Source organism: Corvus hawaiiensis, chromosome 8 (assembly GCF_020740725.1).
Source record: "Corvus hawaiiensis isolate bCorHaw1 chromosome 8, bCorHaw1.pri.cur, whole genome shotgun sequence".
NCBI lineage: Eukaryota > Metazoa > Chordata > Aves > Passeriformes > Corvidae > Corvus > Corvus hawaiiensis.
Window position 1 is genome coordinate 19,827,548 of NC_063220.1, and position 23,774 is coordinate 19,851,321.

General features: G+C 42.2%; 1 protein-coding gene and 1 long non-coding RNA gene across 13 annotated transcripts in view; one reads left to right on the top strand and one right to left on the bottom strand.

The window, feature by feature from the left end:
• PAX2 (paired box 2) overlaps nucleotides 1–22,010 on the top strand; it is a 103,334-nt gene extending 81,324 nt beyond the window's left edge. For 4 of the 12 annotated variants that reach the window (XM_048312125.1, XM_048312121.1, XM_048312122.1 and 1 more), the window contains 4 exons: nucleotides 3,217–3,426; nucleotides 7,127–7,228; nucleotides 13,067–13,153; nucleotides 15,075–22,010. In XM_048312125.1, the coding sequence (XP_048168082.1) occupies nucleotides 3,217–3,426; nucleotides 7,127–7,228; nucleotides 13,067–13,153; nucleotides 15,075–15,196 (521 nt within the window). In that variant the 3' untranslated portion in view covers nucleotides 15,197–22,010. Of the gene's footprint in view, nucleotides 1–3,216; nucleotides 3,427–7,126; nucleotides 7,229–13,066; nucleotides 13,154–15,055 lie in introns of those variants that run through there. The other 8 variants (XM_048312126.1, XM_048312132.1, XM_048312120.1 and 5 more) reach the window with 4 other exon arrangements.
• LOC125329774 overlaps nucleotides 1–23,774 on the bottom strand; it is a 157,569-nt gene that overhangs the window by 60,982 nt on the left and 72,813 nt on the right. The gene's annotated exons all lie outside the window — the stretch shown is intronic.

Below are 23,774 nucleotides of genomic sequence, written 5' to 3' on the forward strand. Positions count from 1 at the left end.
CAAATATGAAAGAATTAGAGAATGGAAAAAATCAAAATTGAAAACATAAAAGATGCAGCTGAAGTTTGAGGTGGTTAAAATGAAAAATGGGACTGTGCCATTCACAGGTGGAGAGATAGATCAATCAATTGATTTTGTATACAGTGACATGCTTTGGAGCTATAATTCACTGCTGGGGCAATTATTCCAGCATAGCAGTGGCAGGAGTTATACCAGAGACAGAATTCTGGTGCTTTTAGTCAGTGGAGAGTTGGACAACAAAGGAGTAAAAAATGGTAAATGCCATCCATCAGTAAAGATACATGGGATATAAATTATGTCTGTGCAGTTGCAGAGTGTAGAGGGAAAGATAGACAGACAGATGAATAGACACATAAAAGTCTGAGTTTTGGTTGTGCAATCATTCGCTGTCTGACCTTATCCTTGCCTCCTTTCCACTATTCTTAGAGAGAAGAGTGTTTAGCATTATTGTGTTCAAGTCTCTTTGCCATGTTACTGTTGACTTCTTTATCCCCCCACACACTGAGTAAGTGGTGATGCCTCTGGAAGGTGCAAGGAATTTTTCTTCATAAGCCTTGATGTGTTCAAGAGAGGGCTGGGCTCATCTCCACTGTGAGTCTGACAGGGGTTTTAACAGCCTCACAACATCGGGACAAATAGCTCCTGGTCCCTTAACCCTTCCCAGCTTTGCAAGGCAAGGCCTAGCACTGTTGTTCCCATTGCAAGGGCTTTACACAGTCTTTCAGGCTGAAATCCTCTCTGTGGTGGCTGGGCAGAGCGGAAATCCAGGGGCTGGATCAGATTGGCCTAATGCTACAGCAGCTTAAGCAGTCTGTTTTACCAGAGATTATGGTTTCACTTACACAGAGCGCCTGAAAAATGCCGCGGTTTAGGAAGGATTATAGCTGAAAATTCCATGCTTTAAAAGAGAAATAAAGCAGGGGAGGGACTAAGAAACCCAATGTGCCTGGGGGCTGTGCAAACAGGATTAACCCCTGCCCATAGCACCTCTTGCTTCTGCCCACCCACGCTTCCATGTCCACCTTACTCTCTGCCCTTTCCTCCTCAGCAGCTCCCCACACCTGCTGTCTCCTGTATAATAAAGAGAGCTGAAAAAGGAGTATGGAAAATGCCCAGGACCGAAGTGTCCCTACTTTATTTACGTATCACTGTCAAATGGATTTCTTGAAACATATCACTTCACTTGCAGCCTGTGAAAGCCCAGGGAACTTTTGGCCCTCTGCCTGCAGATAGGTCTCTTCATCCAAATTATCTTGTATCGACATTATTTGGATAAAGGCTTCAAGCCCTCCCAGAATGCTGGTGATGACTCTGCCTGTCTGGTCTGAAAGTAAATCTGTGCACTCCTTGCCATCTGATGAGAGAAGATGCAGGAGAAAAATAGCTTGGGGGGTTCTCGATCTGCAGAGACTGGCTCTGGCATATGAAGTCTCCACTAGTGGGATAGTAGGACAGTGTATGGTTGTAAAAAGCAGAAGATGGGTGCTGATGTGCTGCCTACTCTGGGGACTTTAATTAACTGTACAACAAAATCCAGATACTCCAACTTCTGTTCCCCATATCCTCCACAAAAGGTCCTTGCCAAACAGAGCTTCCTAGCAAAGAAGGGAAAAGAAATTACAATCCTCACTTAGCATACCAGAGACTTGAGGAACTGTATCCCTTTTGTCCAGGACTGATTCTTCCCAACTAATTGAAACTTTCCTGCAAAGAAGTCTTGGGGATCAGAGACCTGTGCTGGCCATCCATGTTAGAAGTACTTGGAGGAGAAAACAAATGGCAAACTATCATTTCTGCCAGGTAGCAAATCTTTAGGAAACAAATGTCTCGGGATAAACAGCATTCGCAGAGAGAAATTGCCCAGCCCTTTATTGTCTAGGTGAGCACTACAGCCTCGCAACAAGGTGCCTAAAATTAATTAAGCCAGTTCTACATTAATGAAGTCAGATTTATGACCTAATTATATGTCATATTTCTATTTCTCTGTATAAATCAAAACCACCAGAACTAACTTATTTCATAGGCCATTGGCAATAGTTGTCATCACAGCAGAGAGATGGCTTTCATTTATTGGCTTGAATTTGTTTACCTGAGGATGGATGATTTGCTAGATAATTTGGATTTGATCTGATCACATCATCCATGCTTTGCTTTCAGATGTCCAAATACAGAACTCTATTACTGCTGACACAACAACAGTGGGTGTTCTGGAGTACCCATGCTTTAGGTCACAGAGTTCTCCAATTCCCAAACATCCTACTTGGCAGCCAAGTTAGGAGCAGTTGCAAAGCTGAATCTATTGTGCCTATGAAAATCTGCACATCAGAAATGGAGGCCCAATGCAAACAACAATGAAAATTAGACCTTTTATAAGTCCCCCACATTCCCTCTCTTCCATTATGTCTCTCTGTCAAGGTATCTATCTGGCAAAACTACTCTCTAGGAATAATCAGAGTCAGTCCTGACTGCTTTTATGGTTAAATCTCCAAAATGTGCCACTGTGAAAAAGATCAATTGATTGATCCATCTGTCTATTAATTGCACAGTCCCATTTGTATTTTAACCTCCTCGAACTCTAGCTATACCATTTTTGTCAAACTTTTATGAAATTTGGCTTGAGAAGCTTTGGCCATTAAACCCAGCAATCTGTTTAATAGATGCTTATAGCAAGACTGCTCTCCTGAGGAAGGTTACCTTGGGTTCGAAGAGAAAAAGCGGTGTAATTCCTTGGGCCCAACTGTGTAAGTGTAGCATCTTCATATGCCCTTGGCCAGCAAGAAAAAGCAGCAGGAAAGGGAGCACAAAAGCTTCAGAGCATTCTTCTTCCCAATCCTATGCTTCTTCCTGTCCTCCCTCTCCTGCATGTTCCCTCCCTCACCTCTCCTCTTCCTGCCTCCCATTCCTCCCCTCTGCCACTGCACTCCATTCCCCTCATCTCCTGCTGCCCTGCAGAGGCATTCCTGCAGTCCGAGCCTAGCCCCCAGGCACATTAACTGCTGTTGTCTCAGCACTGGCTCCTCTGATCTACTCCTAGCCTTTTTATTTTTGTTTTTGTTTTAAAATTAATTTCCCTGTAGATTTTAACCACTCCATTTTCATTTACCCATTTTGTTCTTCCTCTCCTCCCTTCCCCACCCTCCTCTTCCTTCCCCTGTTCCCTTTGTCTGTCTGTGTCCATCCCTTACCCTACCACAGAAAACCTCTCCTCTCCCCTCAGTATAAAGCAAGAGCCTCATGGAGCCTCTCTCACCCCTTTCACCCCCACCACGCCGGTCGGCTCTGGGCAGGCTGATCTTCAGCCCTTCCACATGGCCCTTTCAGACGATGCGTCCACGCCTTGCTACAGTGCCTTCCTTCATCATGGTGCCCACTTTGGGCAGTCCAGCAGCCAGCCTCTGATAGCAGGTAACCGGCCTTGGCCACGAACTGAGTGGGGATGCTGTAGGCAAGGGGTTCAGTTTCGTCTGACGGGGAGGCCAGTAAATGCTGCAAGCTCTTTGAGTGCAAGTGGGAACCAGAGCAACCATGTTCTAGGTCTGCATACGCAGCATATGTTTTCAGCTCCATGAAGAATCAGAAAGTTTTCATGCCTGTCCTTCATTTTTAGAGCAAAACGGGAAAAGAAGCTCTAACTACCTAGAAGTGACTGGGTGTCCCAGTTGGATTGGGCTTGGGACTTAGTATAGAATTTCACATTCAGCAAAACATCCTGTGTTGCCTCAATTAGCCATCCAATACCCTGAGCACTCAATACCTTGAGTACTGCAGGCGCAGCACACTGTGTGCTAGCCCAAGGCAGATGATAGCAGCGTGAAGATCCCAGCCACCTCCAGGCCTGTCTGGGTTGTTCATCATGGGTTGTAGCTACTAAGTCAGATAGACATTGGTGTGCACTGCCATAGCCATGCTGTGAGCAGCATTTGAGTCACCGGTTTTGGGAGTGTCAGTGTGAGCTGGTGCCTTCACACAGCAGACCAAGCAGTTAAGAAACCCAGCATCATGTCTGAATGTCAAGAGCAGGAAGGATGTGTGAGAGACTATGTTTTACAGTCGAAAGAATACAGAGCTGAGATAGGTGGCCTTCAAGGGAAGAGCAGGAGTGAAGAAATAGGCTGCAGAAGATGGCAGCACTTATGAGCAGCAGGCAGGAGGGGAAGATGGGGTGGAAGGTCAAGTTTCAGGTAGGTAGTAAGGGAAACTCCTGAGAAGGTGACTGAAGCAACATTGCTGCAGAATCCCAGGGGGGACTTGGGTGAAATAGTGGGTATCATTTTAGGTGACCACTGAGCATTTTTCAAAGGATGTAATCTGGGCTCTTTCAGAACAGACAAGTCTTAGTGCAGACCACAGTTCCTAATACTCAAGAAACATATCTTACCTCTGCCTCCTTCATGTTCCTATATTATTTTTCTTTTTTGACTTAATATCCTTCCTTTGTCTTGTCATGTGAGATTTCCATTTGTAAACCTCCATGTAGGAAAACAGCAAGTAACAGCAGAGAAGACTTGTGTTCATAACACTGTCTTGGTCCTACCTTACTGCAGCCAGTAAGAGCCTCTGAGTTCTGGGCACTCCTAAGCCAAGAAGTCTCTCGACTCTCTACAACATTACAGATATCTGGGGATACTGTCATATATGACCATTCTCTAGCCTAGAAGATGCTGTGTTTCTTGAGAGGCACTTGCCTTAGGACTCTTATAGGGAGATAGACATGGTACAAAGTGTTCAAAAGCGCAAACAATGTCACAGTGATTCAGGTGCTGTTCCTCACTCAGACGGTTCTTGCAGGAGAATGGCTGGAGTTGGAAGCGTGTTATGAGCTAGCTTTACCATAGCCCTGCAGTACAAGAATTTAATAATCCTGTCTACCTGTTTGTAATGAGAGGATGTTATGGAAGGGGCCTGTTTGTATGTAACAGCATTTTAAGAGTTTCTCTGTGAGACTCTTACTGTTGTTACTGATACAGTACTTGTTTGTTATCTTCTTTTTCAAGACTGGGATTTTGACAGATGATCACTTCCCAACAAATTTTCCATGCTCAGTTTTAAACATCAACCTCTGTGTGCTCATGTCTGAATAAAAACACAGGGGCATATGTGCACACATCAAGTAGCAGAGTGAGTGTATATGTGTTCCCACATGAATGGAAGTGTCAAAATGAATAAATTTTGCTTGCAGCTACATAATGTTATCTCTAACTTTTCAATGATACTGTTTTCTCACTCATCACTTGTTGTTATTTCTCAGGCTAGTCAACAAATGAAACCAAAAGAACAAGAATTTTAAACATAAAAATTTCTTTCCTTAAACCAAAGTGAGAAAAAAAATAACTACATCATAACTAGGTGTTATTCATACTGCTTAACATACAGCTACAAATCACTGAAGAAGTAATGGTGATAAAAGAGTAAAAGAGTGTAGAATATTAATCCCTGATACATTATGTATTTATTTTTATTGGTATTGGGGAGTGGCTGGAAAATGGCTCAGCTGTTGTCTAAGAGGACGTTAGCTAGGAACATCAGCCACTGATCAGGAACCTCTTCAGGGAGAAAGAATGAACTCTCATTTCTGTTTTCTTGAGTAAATCACCTCAGTAATCTTTAGTCAAGACCTGTGAAAGCAATGACACTAGGTTATCCTACCTCATCCCAGAGAAACTTCCTCCCTTCAGGTTAATGTTCCATGCTTATTAGTTTTTGCTTTGCCTTGTAACTGTTAATTATTTCTGATTCCTCAGCCAAGGTTCATGCTTGTTCCAGGGCCTGCTTTTATCGGTTACCATTCTGCTGGTAGTAGAGCTAAACCAGTGCTGCTTCTTCTTTCACTGGCATATCCCAGCACTGTTCCAGTGACTCCAGTGGTGTTAACGGGCTATATTTAACCTGTCACTCCTAAAGGCGAATCAGACTCTTGCCCTCCAGTTAGAACAGACAGGAGAGACAAAATTTAACAAAAGAACAACAAATGGCACAAACTTCTTGGTGAGCTACAGTTCATCTAGGGAATGTGAAAGGCTTTAGATGCCTGGAACAGGCTGACATCTCAGTAGGCAGTGTTGGAGGTTGAGTTGTAAATCTCTCAGCAGCTGTGGGGGAAAGATTATCTTAATTTATTTAGCGTTTTGTTTTGTTTGGTTTTTCTTTGTTTGTTTTGTTTTGCTTTGGCTTGAAACTCCCAGCAGCTTCTGAGATTATTTTAGTTCATTTAAATGCAATAAGCGCTAACAGCAAATGCCCTTCTGGCTGGCCCATTTTCAGGCTAACCAGTCCAAATGAGGAAATGCCTCTGGCATCAACCAAGAAGCCCCCAGCTGCACTTCCTAAGAGAGGAAAAATAAACTATAATCATTCACCCAGTCCACACCCCTCTTTACTACTTTGGTGGTGAAAAGAAATCACAGCTTTAAGTATTACAAACAAAAACTTGTACCTGTGATAAAAAAGAAGTGGGACTCAAACTAATTTGCATGATCCTATTATTACATGTAGTACACCAGCACCTGGAAGGAGTCCAACCAGTACTGGTCTCATGCTAAGCACTGTGCAAATGTACTAAAAGTGTGCCCTTGCACCAAAGAGTTTGCAGCATAAAAAGAAGCACAGAGAGGTAAAGTGACTTTCTTAAAACCATCAGCAGGTGAATGGCAAAGGTGGGAAGAGAAATAGGCACAGAAAACTCTTGGATCACTTCCCAGTGCCTTGCACATTGATCACGCCCTAAAGCAACATCACCACAATTTTGGAACTGCATCCACTGCATATATTTGGGACCTCAGCTACTCTGGCAATGAATATGCTGCCATTCTCTGTGCAGATCAGGGCCATTTTGATTTAGTTAAAATAGATCCAAAATCTATGAAACAAACCGAATTCTTTTGAGCCTCATCAAAGCTAAGTTTTAATATCCATCCTTACAGTGCAAGATCAAAAGTGCCCCAATTTTCACCCAGAATTTTCAGTGGGTGGACAGAACTCATGTAAGAGAAGGGGGTGCAGTAGTTGCCTATCAAGTCATGTGACAGTGGGACAAAAGGTGATACCAAATCAATATTTAAAGATCTTATCCATATTGATCACCTGTCCCGATTCTCTCCCTTTTCAGGTCGTGATATGGCAAGCACCACCTTGCCTGGCTACCCACCCCATGTTCCCCCAACTGGACAAGGCAGCTACCCAACATCAACTCTTGCAGGAATGGTTCCTGGTAAGTCAGTGCCAACCCTCGGTAATGGTGCACACATGTTTGAACTGTTACCAGCATTGTGAGAGTTTTCACAGCTGGCTTGGCTATTGCTTTGCTGACATGAAGCACTATTCTTTTCATAAAGAAACCATCAGTTACCTATAACCAATGTAGCTAACAACCCTTTTTGTAATGTATCTCTTTCCCCCTAGTAACTGATTCACTGCTGCTATGGGCAGCTAGCTAGCTATAACCTGTGGCAATTAATTGGTAATTAATTAACTCTAGTATTCATTAACTAATATAATTATTTTCCAATGACCTATGCAGATTATTTTGTACTGCTCATGGCTCAAGATACTCACCTATTCACTAACTTAGGGTAACAACTCACCTTATGCCTAAAGCCATGGCATCAAGCTGAATATTATCAATGGTAATTTAATACCTGCAGTATTTGAAGATCTACTGTCTATATAGCTTAAATTTACTAAGAACTCAGCAATGATTAACAGCATTTCAGGAGAAACTAACTATTCACTTCTAACAACCAACTACTTACCCGCCTCCTGTTTGTAAGATAGTGCCTCCAATCCAAGAAACTATCAACCTACTCCTACATCCAAAGACAAACTGTTTCTTTGCTACGCAATGCTTTGGAGAAATACCTTATCTCAGTATATGGATTCTCCCACTCTTTCAGAAGAAGAGAAGACCATTAACTCTAGGACAATTGAAGAGTTCATTACCTCAGGCTCTATTACCCACTCTCCTCTGATGACAGTTGTCCCCAGTAGATAAATGAAGAGGCAGGATTTTTTCTCAGACCTGGTAGCTCAGAACTCAGAACTCATCTGCCACTAATTTCTGCTTGTTATGGGCCATGGCTGTGAGTCGTGACGGTTACGGGGCAGATGCACAGCCCATTCTGCAACCTCTGCTTCTGAAGGGATGAGTCCAGAACCAAAGAAGAAACAAGTTGAGGACAGAAAGCTCTTAAATTACTATCATATGATTTTCCAGGGCTTATGAGTGGAAAGCCTAACTTAACCCTCATCCAGATCTCGGAACACCCAGCTAAATGAACATTAACTTCAGTGAAAATACAACTGATAGGAAATGTTTTCAGGTCAAAGTCTGAACATCTTTAAGTGACAGATCATAGAATGGCTTGAGTTGAAAGGGACCTTAAAGGTCACCTAGTTCCAACCCCCCTGTCATGGGCAGGGACATCTTTACAGGTGGTGCAAAGCCCCATTCAGCATGACTTTGAACACTTTCAGGGATTGGGTATCCACAATTACTCTGGGCAACCTGCTCCAGTGGCAAATTTTAGGGCATGACCTACACTAAATTATTCAGGGAGATGGTTTGGCTTCAGAATCAGAGAACCACTAAGACAATATAAAATCAATTAACACCCCCCCACACCACTCCCCCCAGTAACAGTAGGTATATTCAGTTAACAATATGTAGATCAGTTAATGGTCAAAACATTTAGGAGGTCACAGCATATAGAAATTACTAATAATACCAAAATAGCTGGCTCTTTGAATAGAGACTGTTCAGTGATTGCTATGTATGTTTAATGTCCTCATCACAAGGATGATACTGACTTCTGAACTGGGACAAAAACTTTAAGACCGCAGTTATCAGGGGTCACTTATCCAAAAATAGGGTATTCCGGCTCCTTGATGTGGAGGCTGCTTATCTATAAGACAGTCCCAAAAAATGCCCAGCAATATCCCCCAAAAGAAAAGGAACAGAATTATACAGAAAAAAGTTAAGTTATACTTAAAAGTTAAAAAAATTATTCCAGTCAAATGGATATCTTTGCTTTAAATCTGATGTCAACATTCAATCAGAGGAAGTTTTTCCAGTGGCCTATTTGGGCATCCCACAGTAGTTACTGCATCTTTCAACAGAGCATCAGGTTCTGGCTGTTTCAGTCATATCCCACTGATCAGACCCAGCCAGGAAGCCCTTCTCTTCCTGTCTTCTAATGTGACTGAAGCCAACAAGATGGAGATAAAGAGGCTTCCTGGGAAGAAACAGAAGACTTGGCTTTAATGGGTCACACTGCAGATCTCTGCAGCCACTACTCCGTGTCAGGGGCTAACAGGGGAAGTATGTGGAAGGGTGTAAGAGTAGAGCAAGCATGTATTGGTACTTTCTCGAAAGATCTCCCAGCCTCCACACTGCAGCTAAGAGACTTTCTAAACCAGATTTAGTATCTTTCTATTTAATATTAAATCCTTGATAGATTTTCCCTCCACAAATGTAAAACATGTCTCCTGAGCCTTTAATATAAATATAAGCCTTTAACATACATAGAAACCTATGGCAAGAAGTTCCATAGCTTAACTACATATTTTGTGAAAACTATCTCCCTTATTTGTTCTGAACCTGCCACCTGCTAGGCTCACTTCATGCCTCATCGTTTCTGTATTAGAGGACTAAACCAATAAGATTTAAATACAGATGCCAAGTAATAGTAAAGATTCCCTGAGCATAGATTGCACAGAATATAGGCCTCCTGAGATCGATCCTCTGTGCTGACTTGCAACCTCTGTTACAAGTCCAGTTTGAACAACCAAATACAAAGGTGCCAAGGGTTTGTTACGTGCCCTCAGGCCAAGAAAGTTCAGAGGTCAGTGCTCTAACTACACTGGAAACAAGGAGCTGGCAAGATGACTACTTAGGAAGTATCTTTAAGAAACGTACTAACATCCAAACAAACCTATTGTTCGGATATGAGCCAATATGACAAAGAGGCTCTGTCTTCTCTAAACAAAGGTGCAGAGCTAAACACACAGCTGTTCAGAAACCAGATTTCTAACCCATGCAAAATTCTGATTCCTTGATATTTGCTTTTATCTTGCATTGGTATGAGGAGTCAGAATCTTGCAACAGTTCAATTTGCAAACATCAAGATGAAACATTTCAATAACATCAACATGTACTAAATGTCAAGACATATTAAAATAATGAAAGAATTGAAAGGAAATTAAATGAGATGAGAAAGGCAAAATAAAACAAAACAAGAAAGTTGAAACATAATACTTTTTTTCAATTTGCAATAATTTCAGAACTTTTCCTTCCAAAACTCTATTGAAGCTGACAAGCTCAAGCAAAACATTTCCATTTCAATGAGACAGCATTTTCCAGTGGAAAACTGTTTCTGAGAAGATTGTTTAACCAGTGCTAATAATCAAGGCTATGTTCTACCCATGACAACCAACTAGACTTCTACTTGTATAGTCTAGAGAAGAGCTTGTCTCCTCCTACATTCACGCAACACGGCCAGCAAATGCACGTCTCTTAGGTTTATGCAGATGACGTGACAAGATACATATACTGCATTTACCTTTCCTGTGACTTCAGGTCTCGAGCTGTAAACATGGATGAAAGCCAGAGGTCCTGAGCACACACTTGAAAAAGCAGGGCTTAGTCACTCACAGAAAGATGAATCAGGTATTGGGCTACACTTAACCTACAGATCTCAGAGAAGTTTCCTACAAAGGTAACAGAATACCTTTGATCCATGTCTCAATTTTTCCTCTTTCCCAGAAAGGACATCAAGTTTCTGCAAACTGTTTTAGTGAAATGAGCATCCACTGAAGGAACTGCAGTATACACAGAGCAGTGCGGAGCCTGCAGAGGGCCGGGGACAGCAGCGGCAGGGAGTCGTTAAACAGAATCCAATGTTGATGAGGAAATTACACTTGTTTCATTAGTGATCGGGGAAGGCGATAGCTCAGTTCCTCTTGGTCACAGTTGAGCTCAAAAGCTCATTATCCTGCTGCATGCATGCTTTCACTCCTCGTCAATAAACACTGTTTCCAGTGGCTGCCCTGCCTCCTCCCCAGTGCTTCATAGCTGTGGCTCTTTCTCCTGTGCTTAACCCGTGCTTTAGGAACACTATAAACAGTTTAGGGTGTCAGCTCAGGAGGGGGTGAGAGAAAAGTGTTGAAATATCAGAACAATTTCTCTCCATACAGTGAAGTGATGTTACATGAAGCACTTCAAAAGGAGAAATTCTCATGTGAATAGTTTTTTTTCTCATTCTTTGGGAGGCAAACTCATTCCAGTATATTCCACAGATAATTCAGTAGAGAAGAATCTGGACTGTGCCTTGCATGGTCATCTTAGTAGGTTTCACCTATTCCTTCCCAGCTAGTTGTCAAGATTTTTGATGCAAGATGTTTCTAGCTATGGAATTATGCTGAGTTATTATCATTAAAACAGTAGTTAGCAAGATCTCTCACACAAAATGAGGTTTTATGCTGAAACTAAAAGCTACTGTAAATATAGCTACTGACTAAAATACCTTTGGATGATGATTTGGTTTGATTCATACTCATTTTTGCACTGACTACTTTGGTTATCACCCTGAGTACCTTTTAAAAACCTTGCTGGAAATATTCTCCTTAAGTTTAAAGCAGTACAAATCCCCTAACTTGAACAGACTTCATTTCTGACATCTGAGAATCTGTGGTGTTGGTTTTAACACTCCAGTGAGAGGAGATTTGCAGAGATTATGCCATAATTAAGTGACAGTCTTTGGTAATTGTATCACAGGCATCCATCCCATCTTGCATTACCTTCTTTTCCGGTTCCTTGGTATCTAGCAGGAACAGCCAGGTGTTTTTCAAACACTTCTGTTGTAACAATTCCACCTCCGCCATAGGGCAGACCAGAAGCTAATAGTCACACTACTCTTCCACTGCCTTTTGAGCACATAAGGCCTTTCAGATGGTGTTGTCTGTTGTTACTACATTAAATTGAGCTTATGATCAGATCATGCCATGATTTTCCGTAATAGAATAATACATGTTTAAGTTTGGGGGAGATTTATTTATTTTGAATGTAGCACCGTACCCCTTCAGTAACCAAATACCCTGCACAGCCTTCTAAGAAACAGGGAGACTCAGCTCCTTCTGTACAATAAAACGGAATGTTTTAGAGGACTCTACACCATTCAGATCTTGGTTCAGAGTCTTACTAGATCACAAAGCTTGGAAGTATTTTGGTTTGGGCCCATTTTACTAACGTGAAAAGGGGAGCTGTAGCTCAACTTGTCTTTCAGGTTCAGCACAGTACCTAAAGTGCTAATCATTAGAAAATTATTTTCCAGAGCTAGAATGCAGCAAATTTTCTCTATAACTCACTAACTAAGCATAAAAGAGAGGTTAATCATGTATGAATCACTTTTCCGACTAATACCATCATCCAGAGTAAGAAAGAAGGTGATTCATGTGTTTTCCATTTTGTTTTATATATAGCCTACCCAGAACATTTCCAAAAATGAATGATACTCTTCAAAAATATGCCATCACCCTCAGTACCCTAATAACAAAACATATTGCCATCAATAGCACTGCTAGTTCCAAAGAGTTTCTTGTGAGCTTGTCCTATCAACCTTCCATGCCTGATGTCTTGGCACTACTGAAGAACCTTAGATGTTATTCATAGGAAAGCTGATAATTAGGTGCATAAAAAGCTTGCATATGCAGTCCTATTGCAGCTTGAGAATTGGAAGACAGAAGGCAATGAAAAATAAGGAAACTAAAAAACCCCACTTTAATAATTTATTTGTATTATTGAATTTGAACTGATTTTTTTATTGTGAAGCGGTCAGTCTTGTGATGATTAATGGTATGGGTAAGCAACTTTGCACTGAACCTTTGCAGCTTTGCACTGCAGTGACTTAAGGGCAGAGTACCAGCTAGACAAAGAAGCTACATACACCAGTTTTCCTGCTGGTAAACGGATTCAGCATGAACACTGGTCTGATGGAACAGCAGATGTAAATCTTTATTCCCAACTGTATTTCACACCTTCCTCGGTTTCTTCCAGGGAGCGAGTTTTCAGGGAACCCCTACAGCCACCCTCAGTACACGACCTACAACGAGGCCTGGCGGTTCAGCAACCCTGCATTACTAAGTGAGTACCTCTTTCCCACAGCACACCCCCAGCCTCGCGCTCCTTCTGTTTGTCTGTTTTCTTTTCTTTGTTTTTTTTTTAGTTTGTTTGTTTCTGAAGAGGGTTTTCAAGTATTTGGGCAGGTGAGAGGCCTTTTTCCTCACTCTCCAGTCCAGTTTCAAATGGGTATCTACTTCATGCATGTTTTGTATCAGTTCTGAAGCCAGTTCCTCTTTCATGAGGAGTTCAGAACTCCAGTTCATCTCCAGCTTCTCCATGGGCTGCATCCACAGTTTATTCCGGATTACACCAAAAGTTAAATTTAGGTTCTGCTACTCTTAGGCCACAACCAGCATCCTTTCAAGGCCTGGTTAAAAATTCACATAAGGTTTCACTCCTCTCCCAGGCTAAATCCAGAGTCAGTTCCTGGGGAATCTATAAATCCCATAGAATTTTGTCCTATTGGACCAGTTGGAATAATGTCCAGAGTGGGAGACAGGCTGCATCACAGGATTTTTATAGGCAGTAGAGTTTTCTTGCAGGGACATATATCCATCTCCAGTGACTAATATGCTCAGAAATAGTCAGGGTTCTTCTCAAAGGGGAAAAAAACGCCTACAAGACTTTAGGTTCTAATACAACATTTCTTTGCAGGGAATAGGAAGAGATTTATTATATGTAAAATAAATCAGTTGTGATTATTATCTACCTTTTTACTGAGGTTTAACAACTGGATAATAGATGCACATTTTATTCCAGCTGTTAAACTTCAGTAAATGTGATCTTAATAATCAATCACTATTTAACACACATTCGATAACCACCTAAAGAGCTTTCATGCCAAATGTGACCCAAATCCCAAGTAGTAAAATCTTGTAATTTTGTTTCATTTCTCCCCTCCTGGTTTTAAAAGTGACCCATTATACTTCGTCAGGTACACTCAGAACATCTGGCCCTGACACTTTCCTTGTGGCTACGGATCAGGTGTGGCATATTTGTGCTGCAATGTTTGTTGTGGTTTAGCCCCAGGCATTAGCCAAGCCCCACACAGCCACTTGTTCATTCCCCCACCAGGAGGATCAGGGAGAGAATTGGAAGGATAAAAGCTAGAAAAATCCTGGGTTGAGATAAAGATAGTTGAATAGAGAAAGCAAAAGCCACACATACAAGCAAAGCAAAACAAGGAATTAATTCACTTCTTTCCCATGGGCAGGCAGGTGTTCAGCCATCCCCAGAAGAGCAGGGCCCCATCATGCATAATGGTTACTTGGGAAGACAAACACCATCACTCCAAATATCTCCCCTTCCTCCTTCTTTCCCCTGTTTCACATGCTGACTATGATGTTATCTGGTTTGGAACATCCCTTTGGCCAGTTCAGGTCATCTGTCCCGGCTGGACCCAGACTCCTCACCAGCATGGCAGTGCAAAAAGCAGAAAAGGCCTTGGCTCTGTGTAAGCCCTGCTCAGCAATAACAAAAACGTCTCTGTATTATCAACCCTGTGCTCAGCACAAATCCAAAACACCGCCCCTTACCAGCCACTGTGAAGAAAACTAACTCTGCCCCAGTCAAAACCAGCGCAAATGCTCATTGACTTACTCTACTGATTGTCAGTAGATGCAAAAGGATCTCCTTTCTGTAGAGGGGATAATATATAGAGGCCACAGTAGCATCTATCCACTGAAGTGTGGCCCTCACTTGGCTTCCACTGATTGCCTTTCCTTAATCCCATTAGGAGCTCAGTGTCCAAGTTCTTTTTTTGGTTATTTTGCTTTTCTTTCTTCCTACCTTTCTGTTTCTTTTCAGTTCTCCTTTATTTCTTTTCTTAGTTTGATTGTTCCTGTTTTTTGGTTTGGTTTGGTTTTTTTTTGTTTACTGTTTGTCCTTTCAACCAGTCCATTCTTCTCCTGTGTTAACTTTCAGGTTCCCCTTATTATTATAGTGCCACATCCCGGGGCTCCGCACCTCCCACTGCTGCCGCTGCCTATGACCGCCACTAGTTACCATGGAAACCACATGAAACTGCAGGGCGACAGCTTAGGCCTCCACATTGTACCTGTCTGATCACTTCCCTCCATCCCTGGGAAGGGTGAAGAGACCTTCTCCATTCCTCCCCACAGTCCAGTTCCTTCCTCTTCATCATGAAGGCGCCGGACCAAGCGCTCACCACATGAGACTGAGACCCCCTCGTTCCCCCTACCCTCCGCCCCGACCGCTCCCCCCACGCCAGGAACAGCCTGTGGCCAAGTGGCATCCCCTGAGGGAGCCCTCCAACATCTCTGGGTAAAGCTCAGCCATGCAAAGTCTTCTCAGCTTCCAGGACTCCAGGGGGACTGGGAAGCAATGCAGCTGGCAACCACTGCCCTACAGGACCCCTTTCTGGGAGCGGTAAGGGCCAGGGAAACGGGAGAATGCCGCTCATGAAACACTGTTCCCCAAAGATATACTCTTCTGTGGTGGACTCTTGAGTGTGTGTAACCTGTGATGCTCACCCTGTTTCCCAGGACAGAGGGAACAGTCTGGCTAGAGCAGAGATGGCAGCACAGAGACCTGGCCCATCTGGCAATGAAGAAAGGACCAAGTAATGATCTGCACCCCATGAGGGGTTCTCTGTGCACCTCATCCCCACTTTCCAGCATGGATTCCCCCAGAGTTGGCTTCACCTCGTGGGTGGTGACTTTGCAGGCCAGAGTCGGGAGGAACCTCACACATACACCCACAATTTCTGTGACACACAATCAGCTCAGACAGGAGGATGGAGCAACATTTACAAACAAACCAACGAAATGAAGAAATATATAAATAGATATATAAATATAACTGTGTTTTTATGCTTTGTCATGAAGGTCTGTAAAAAGGAACAAAAAAATCCCCAATTTTCTAAAAAACCCAAGCAAACAAAACCAACAAAAAAACCAAAATAATAATTAAAAAACCCTACAAAAATAAAACTCCAAGTCCCATCTCTCCCCACCACCTGAATGGCAGACGAGTTCCTCTGACGTTTGATGCTCCTCTTTCACTCTAGGGTTTTGTTTCCTTTCTGTTTTGCACTACAATGGGATGATGGTATTGGAGAGGATTGGATGCCAGCTCCACCCCGTCGCCTCCTCCTCCTCCTCCCCCTCCTTTCCCAAATCCTGTCTCTGGGGAGCAGTGTGGACAAGTCACATCTGACAAAGTTACCAAATACATCAGTCAACAAAAAAAAGCACTCTGAGGCAACAAATGTTTTCCATGTCACTGGTTGGCAAACAAAGAAAACAAGCCCAGCTGCGCTCTCACTGCGCTGTGTGGTGGAAAGTGTGGGGCTTCATGTGGGCCCATCTGATTGCCCTCTGGACAGCTGAGACTGAGATGGACAAATTCAGGATTGGCTGGGATAATTGCTTGGTTCCCTAGTCCTTAACCTTCAGTCCTTTTACCTTAAACTCTGTACTTGTGACAACTTCAGTTCACCCACATCCCAACTTTTGCAATTTTAGATATGCCCAACACCCTTTCTCCAGATCGCCACTGCCGGTGACAACCGCCTCATTATCTGTGCCCAACACCTAATTTCCTAACCATCATAGCCCTGCTATATGGGCCCCCCTTTGATTCCCCATCCATCTGCTCATACACCTACTAATTTATAGGCCCCCATTCAAATCCATATGCTTGCATCCTACCATCCAGACTCAAGATACAGCCCCATCTTTTCATCTTCAATCCTGTATTGTGCACCCTAATATTTACCCCTTATCCCAAATGCTCACCTGATGATTCTCTAGGGATTCTCTGCTCATTTTGGTTCCCAAGTCATGGACAAACACTGTTCTGCAAAAGGCTAACTGTCAATAGAAATGCTTATTACTCCTGTATTGTCAGCAAACTCATAAACTGTTCCTTGCACTGACACTTCCTAAAAATTACTCAAAGAAAACATGAAGGCAGCTATAGCCTGTCCCCAGGGCATCAAGTCTGCCAAAGTAGATCCTTGTTGTTTTAGAGAGGTTTCAGATAAAACTCGTGGGCTATTGTCCATGGACAAAAACAGGATTGAGAATAAAACCCCCAAAGGGCATAAAAGTGAACAGTGGAGCAATCTGTACAGCCAACATCATGTATAAAATCCAAAGTTCCAAGCCTCTGAGGAGATGTGGTAGTGGACTCAGTATTCTGTCTCCAAGTTTAACTTGTATGTATGAAATCCACCATCAGTAAACAGCTGTGTTGATCCCAAAGGCCCCTTTCACCTAACTCTTTTAGCCTTTGCATGGCTTTAGCTGATTATAGGTCTGTGTCTTCTTTAATGGGGTGCCCAAATGATAAGGGTATTTGTGGGGACATTTACGTAGAAGATATAGAGCTAAAATCTGTTCCTGTACAGAATAAAATCAAAGAGGTTACTCCTAATCTATTAAAAGTATCATTCTGCACATTTTACCTCTGAGTAACCTGCTGCAAATAGCAGAGTTGTTACACTGTCACCAAGACCAGAATTTGGCCTGTTGTCTCATCTTAATCTACGAGAGAAGAAAATTCTGAGCAATTTCTAAAAATATGCTTTCACCACTCCTTCTGTTCTCCTTCACAGACACCAGATAGATGCTGAAACCTGTTAGAATGGTCTATCTTTTAGTCTCTCAGTACAACCTCTGCTCTACTTGTGCACCACCCAGATTCACTCAACAGGTAGTCAGTGCAGAGGCAATAAATCCCAGGACCAGAAAAGAGAAGCTCCTGAGGAAGCTAAAGAAAAGGAGACTGTCACACCTCACACTTAGCCACGCGCAGCCCAGGGCGCAGCTCAGGAGAAGCCAGCAGCTCAGAAATGCTTATTTTTATAATGGTGTTTCACCAAACTTGAGGACAAGAGCTAGGGTCTGAAAGCAAGATTTAGTTGTCTCACTCATGGCTAGCTTGATTTGACCCTTGGAGGGCCAAATCTATTGTTGGTTTAACTCCACTGGTAAAAAAAGATTTCCACCAAGCATTGGATTGGTCTGGAAAGTTCGTAAGTACAGCATGTAGTTTGACCAGGAAAATTCAAAGGAAAGCAGAATTATGCAAAGGACTGGGCAGTCTAATCCTCTTCCACCACCATCTGTAGACCCTCATGCGAATGTACTGAATTACATTTGCCAAAGAGTTTCTTGTGTTGGTTGTTTTGATTTACAGTCGGTGGATGCATTGTAAAGCAGTATTATAGCCCAAGTCTAGTAGCTGACATGGGGATTTATGTGGTGATATTATGCAGAAGAAAACCATCAATATTCATCTAGATTTCATTAGACTGGACTATGCAGGAAACGCAAAAATTCTACCAATTATTTAATATTATGTTATTTGCAAAAAACAATTGCTGCTTTGTAGGAAGATAATGTGTGTAATGTGAAGGCAATTCCTCTTGTATATAAGTTCATCTCCATCTTCATCATGGTAGTTATTAAAACAGCCTCGTCTCATCCTGTAGATAAGGAACACGCTGTGTGTACTGTGCAAGTCTCGTTGTGCTCACTGAAAACAAAACAATGTGTTCAATAAAGCACAGCACAAATCCAGAACCTGAGGGAACAGCCAAACCTTGGAAGGACCCTTTCCCCAACAGGCCAACAGCTGCTTTGTTATAGGTGGGGGGTTTAAATTATTTTTCTTTTAAAAATGTTACAGGAAAAAAAGAAATTTTTATGCAAAATCCAGTGAAGTCTATAACTCAAACCTCTCCTCCATTCTGCTGTCACTTACCTTTCTCACATATCTTTCTCACACCCTCTTTCCGTTCAATTTCTATCCCTCTCTTTTATTATTTCTCATTCCCGATGTACTTTTCTATCCAGGGAGGGAAGAGCATTCCTGATATGAGAGCAGGTATCTGGGACCTCCAACTCCCTAGTTCTCCTTGTGGCTCTAGAAAACCTTTGTCAAGTCCAATTTCCCCACACACCTCAATTCCAACACTCTCTAAAATGGGAAGAACAACAGTTTCTAGTTCACAGGGGGATTGCACAGCTGAATTAATTATCACCAGTTCAGTGCATTGAAATTCTGGATAGAAAATTCTATCAAAATGTTAAACATTATTGTGAATAATAACTAATGTTTCCACTATATTTCTCTCTTTTCCTTTTTCTCACAAATCATTCTTTGTTTCTTTATTCGTCTTCCTTAGCTCTCCCTTCACTTCTTTCTTCTCAGGTCATTCTTAGTTCTGTTGCTATGTTTGCTTTATCTAATGGACCAAGGAGAAATACTGTGAGGCTCGGTCTCCTCTGTCTCTACTTGATCATGGGGGAAGAACCTCACGAATTCTCAAATGCCGTGCTTGGCTGGAAACAACAAGGACCATGGCATTCAAAACTGGGCAGTACCTTTGAGTCCTGCTCTCTGAAGCTCTCACATCCTTTTGGCCCGGCAGAATGTGGGGAGGATTGCATGAGGTGGATGCATTAAAGCTGACACTTGTGGCCTGCAAATCTGTTGGGGAGAGTTGGTGGCAATGAGCCCTGCTGTGGAAATAGGGAGAAGTTTGCATGCTTTCCGACCCATCAGTAGCAATGAATCAAACTCAGAGTAAGACTTCAGAATTAATTGCAACATGAATATGAGGATGTTAAACAAGGAAAGGAAAACAAAAAGCCCTGCACCTCTTTCTTCTCTTGAGTATAAAATTATATATGCTTATTAACATTTTCCCAAGGGAATTTTTGTTTTGCTGAACTGTTGGAAAAACTCCACCCTTTTGTCCCTAAGGAAAAGCACCCCTCTGGAAAAAGAAATAAGAATCACAGCTGAGCTGCCCCCTTTGGCATTGACAGAGTCAGGGCTTCTGAGGGACCCACAAATACCACAGTGTGCTCCTTGGCTGAGCCCAGGATGGTGGCAGACTTGCAAAGCATGAAGGAGGGACCAAACTGACAATTACAGAACTGATAGCAAGTGTAACTGTAGAGCAGCTCTGCTGATGATCTCCAGGCTAAGCTAGACATGAGACCCGGGAGGGAAGGGGGCCAGTGCCAGGTGCAGGGTCACATCCATTCTAGGCTTCTGCAGCCCCTCTTGGCTTTTCCTCATCACTTCCGTTCTGTTTGACTCTTTTCTTTTCTCTTTTTGTGCACATGAGAAATAAAAGCAAATTTTTTTTTCTATGTCATTTTTGTGGCTTCTGGCTTGTTTCTCTTTCCTTCTCTCTCTCTCTTCCCCCACTCCCCCAACACTTCACTCTCCAAGAGATTCCCCTTGAGGTCTCTGGTATGTTACGTTTGTTGCACCTGGCACCCTTTGGGCACCATGTAAACATTGTGATTGTTAACAACCACCATGCTGCGTGATGAAAGACACTGCACATGCTTGCAACACCCTACAGTACAATCCAGCCTCTGAGTCCCCACCAGCCACCATGTGCTCCAATGCATTGCCAGCAGGACTCCCTCTTCTGTTGATCTCACTTGATTCCCAGTGATCTATAATATATCAGGTACCCCCAGGTAGTTCAGAAAATCAAAATGTTATTGGGTAGCCACAACATCACAAAGATGTGTGGTAAAGCCCAGAGTCTCCTTCCCCTCTATGCTTGTTTCCTCTTAGCCCCAGTTGGGAGACTCTGTCTAGGTCAACTGGGGAGCAAAACCCAATGTAAAGTCATTAATAACCCATGCTCCAAGCTATTCATTGTCCACCCAACAAACAGCTGGGTATTATATTCAGGTATGCTATAAACATACCAAATGCTGAGGTATTTACTCTATTTCTCCTCAGTTAAGCATTAGTTCTCCAGGAAGTCACATGCAGTTTAGGGTCATAGAGGTGCAATAAAAATGTAGCAAGAAGTCATGCTAGACCAAATCAATTTTGCTCCTACAATTTTTAGTCATTATAAAATATTTTCACAACAGCTCATGAAAGCCAGTGGGCTCCATTTTCTGCCAGTGCATGTGTATCTTAAGGAAAGCCTGCGCATAAGTGCTGTCATGAAATCAAATAGTTTTGCTCATCAGAGAGTTAAAGCATTTCCTTTTGTTTAATTTTCTATTTTTCCCTTGCAGTATTAATAGCATAGGCTGAAAATCCCCCAACAGGACATTTTCCATAAGTGAAAGTCAATTTGTTGAAATCCAAACAGACTGTAAAAGCAATTCAATTTTCACAACACTGAGGCAAAACTGCCTGGCAACTCTCCTGAAGTTGGAGGGCTCAGGTTCCCAGGGTTTTCCACCTGTGAGACAGACAGGCCTGGGATGTGATGCAGGGATCGGCTTGCACTCAAAATTGGAATAAAACTGGATTCCCAAATTCTGACATTTCTTATGCATCAGAATTTTCTTTCTCTACCAAAGTTTAGGTGATAAGAATCAAACACTAAATTGATAGATGAATCCTAGATGTTAAATTGACTGAAATCAAAGAAAATTAATAATGTACATTCACTGTGAGAAGTGAAAGACAGGCTAAGAATCACCAGATATATGTGTCAGACAAACGCAAAATGGATTTTCAAAATTCATCCTGGTAAAATAATCTTTTACTAGCATGATTATCTCATTTGTATCACAAAATACAGCCCAGAAATCTTCACTCTGACATTCCTGTGTAAGTCTCCATAACTGGCAGTAGAACTACAGCAAAACTTCTGCAACTTTCAAGAAATTATATATCTGGCAAAAATAAATACTTGCATGAATGAGCTATTTCCACCATTCAAACTAGTACTATGTTCCTTTAATAATCCTACAGAATCAATGGGAGTTCTCAGTGTGAAAATGTTATGTGATAAAACTAAAAAGAGCACCAGTCTGTCTCCTAATGAGGAAAATGATATTGTAAGGGTTTATGCAACACTAAGTAAAGAAATCCTCTTTATGATTACTCTGACAAGAAAAATAAAGAAAAGTTTGAACATTCTGAGATGATGACAACCTTCTTTAAAAATAACTACACTCTTTAATGAGTGTAGGCAAGAAAAGATAATACACATCTGAAGGTATTCATTTAGGTAGAAGATGGATTACAGGACACATAATTGGTACTGAAAAACTGTAAGAACCTGGGGAGTGGCAAAAATGGAAGAACAGCAAACATAGTATCGATGTTTTAAAGGAAAAAATTCATCCTGAAAACTATAATCTAGTAAATCTATACGATTATGTCTGTAAGCAAAGGAAAATACTTTAAAATATTAAGGGAAGGATCTGCTCACTAAAAAAGCAGCTGTTAATTAAGATATGCCTAGTAAACAGTCTGTGTATAAATTCTTCTCTGCTTTAGAAAAAAGCTGGGAATATCCTCAGGACAGTTAACTTACATAATTCAGGCACTCTCTGCAGTGAAGTAAAGAAAGTTGGTATTGTCAGCACCTTATACTTAAAAATCATGATCCAAGTACACACAAAAATTACAAGATTGACTAGAAATAATGTAATTTGTATATAACACCATTTTGTATATATGTATACTTATATACATGTATATAAAATAAATACAAAAAGAACTTTTATTTGACTTCTAGTTTCAATGTTCTCAAGACATCTACAGCTACGTTATTAATGGTGCCTCTTCCTCTGTAAGAGTCAGAAATTTACTTCAGTGAAAAGGAAACGTCTCACTGCATCACGGGATGTTGTGGCTTAGTGCTTTTGGACGCAGCTCAAATGTCACAAGACCTGGAAATGGCCCAGTAACTCCTGGCAAGGCTGACAGAGCTGGTCTGATACCAAAGCTTATCAAAGACTTGTGTTTTTTCCTGTTTTCTCCTGTGTGACATTGTGGTGGAAGATGCCATCCAAAGCATACTTGATAATTTCGGGTTCAAAATTCTACCTGCAAATTCATTCTGTAGTAGCAGCTTTGAAAGGACTGTTTTCCACTGGTTCTTATCCCTGTAGCAGGAGAAACCCTCTTGTCAACCTTGGCTGCTTCTTGCAAGCCCCCTGCCATGCCCTTCCTTCAAGATCCCTTTCTGTGCCTTGCCAGTTCTGCCCCAGGCATGTTGACCCCTGATATTGCCCACCATGAGGAAAACACGGATTCTCTGTAAACTCCCTTCCTCCTCCTCCTCTGCCTCCTACCCTCCCAGGTATGAACCCCCACGTTTCTTATACAGACTGGGGAGCGCATCCAGCACTCCACATTCCATGCCCAGGCACTGCTGGCTACTCCGCGCTATTCCCTTTCCCCCACACATTCAAAGGACCTTGTCTATCCTTACTGCTTTTGTTGTTCTCCGAAGTCCCCTTTACTACTCTGACAGGAACACCAGGTTTCAGGAAGGAGGCAACATTCATCTTTACTATAGGCATCCTAATTTTCTGCTGCCAGAGCTCGTAAGCAAATGCTGGCCCTCTGAAACTGCAGCCACCTGTGGCTTCTGACCTTTGGGAGAAAAGCTGTAAGGGACTGTTTTGAGGGGGTTTTTTTGGTGTTGGATTTTTTTTTCAAACTGAAAGAGGGTTGATTTAGATTAGATATTAGGAAGTAATTCTTGACTGTGAGGGTGGTGATACATTAGAACAGGTTGCCCAGAAAAGTGGATGCCCCATCCCTGGAAGTGTTCAAGGCCAGGTTGGATGGGGCTCTCAGCAACCTGGTCTAGAGGGGGGCATCCTCACCCATGGCAGGGGAGTTGGAACTAAATGACATTTAAGGTTCCTTCCAACCCAAAACA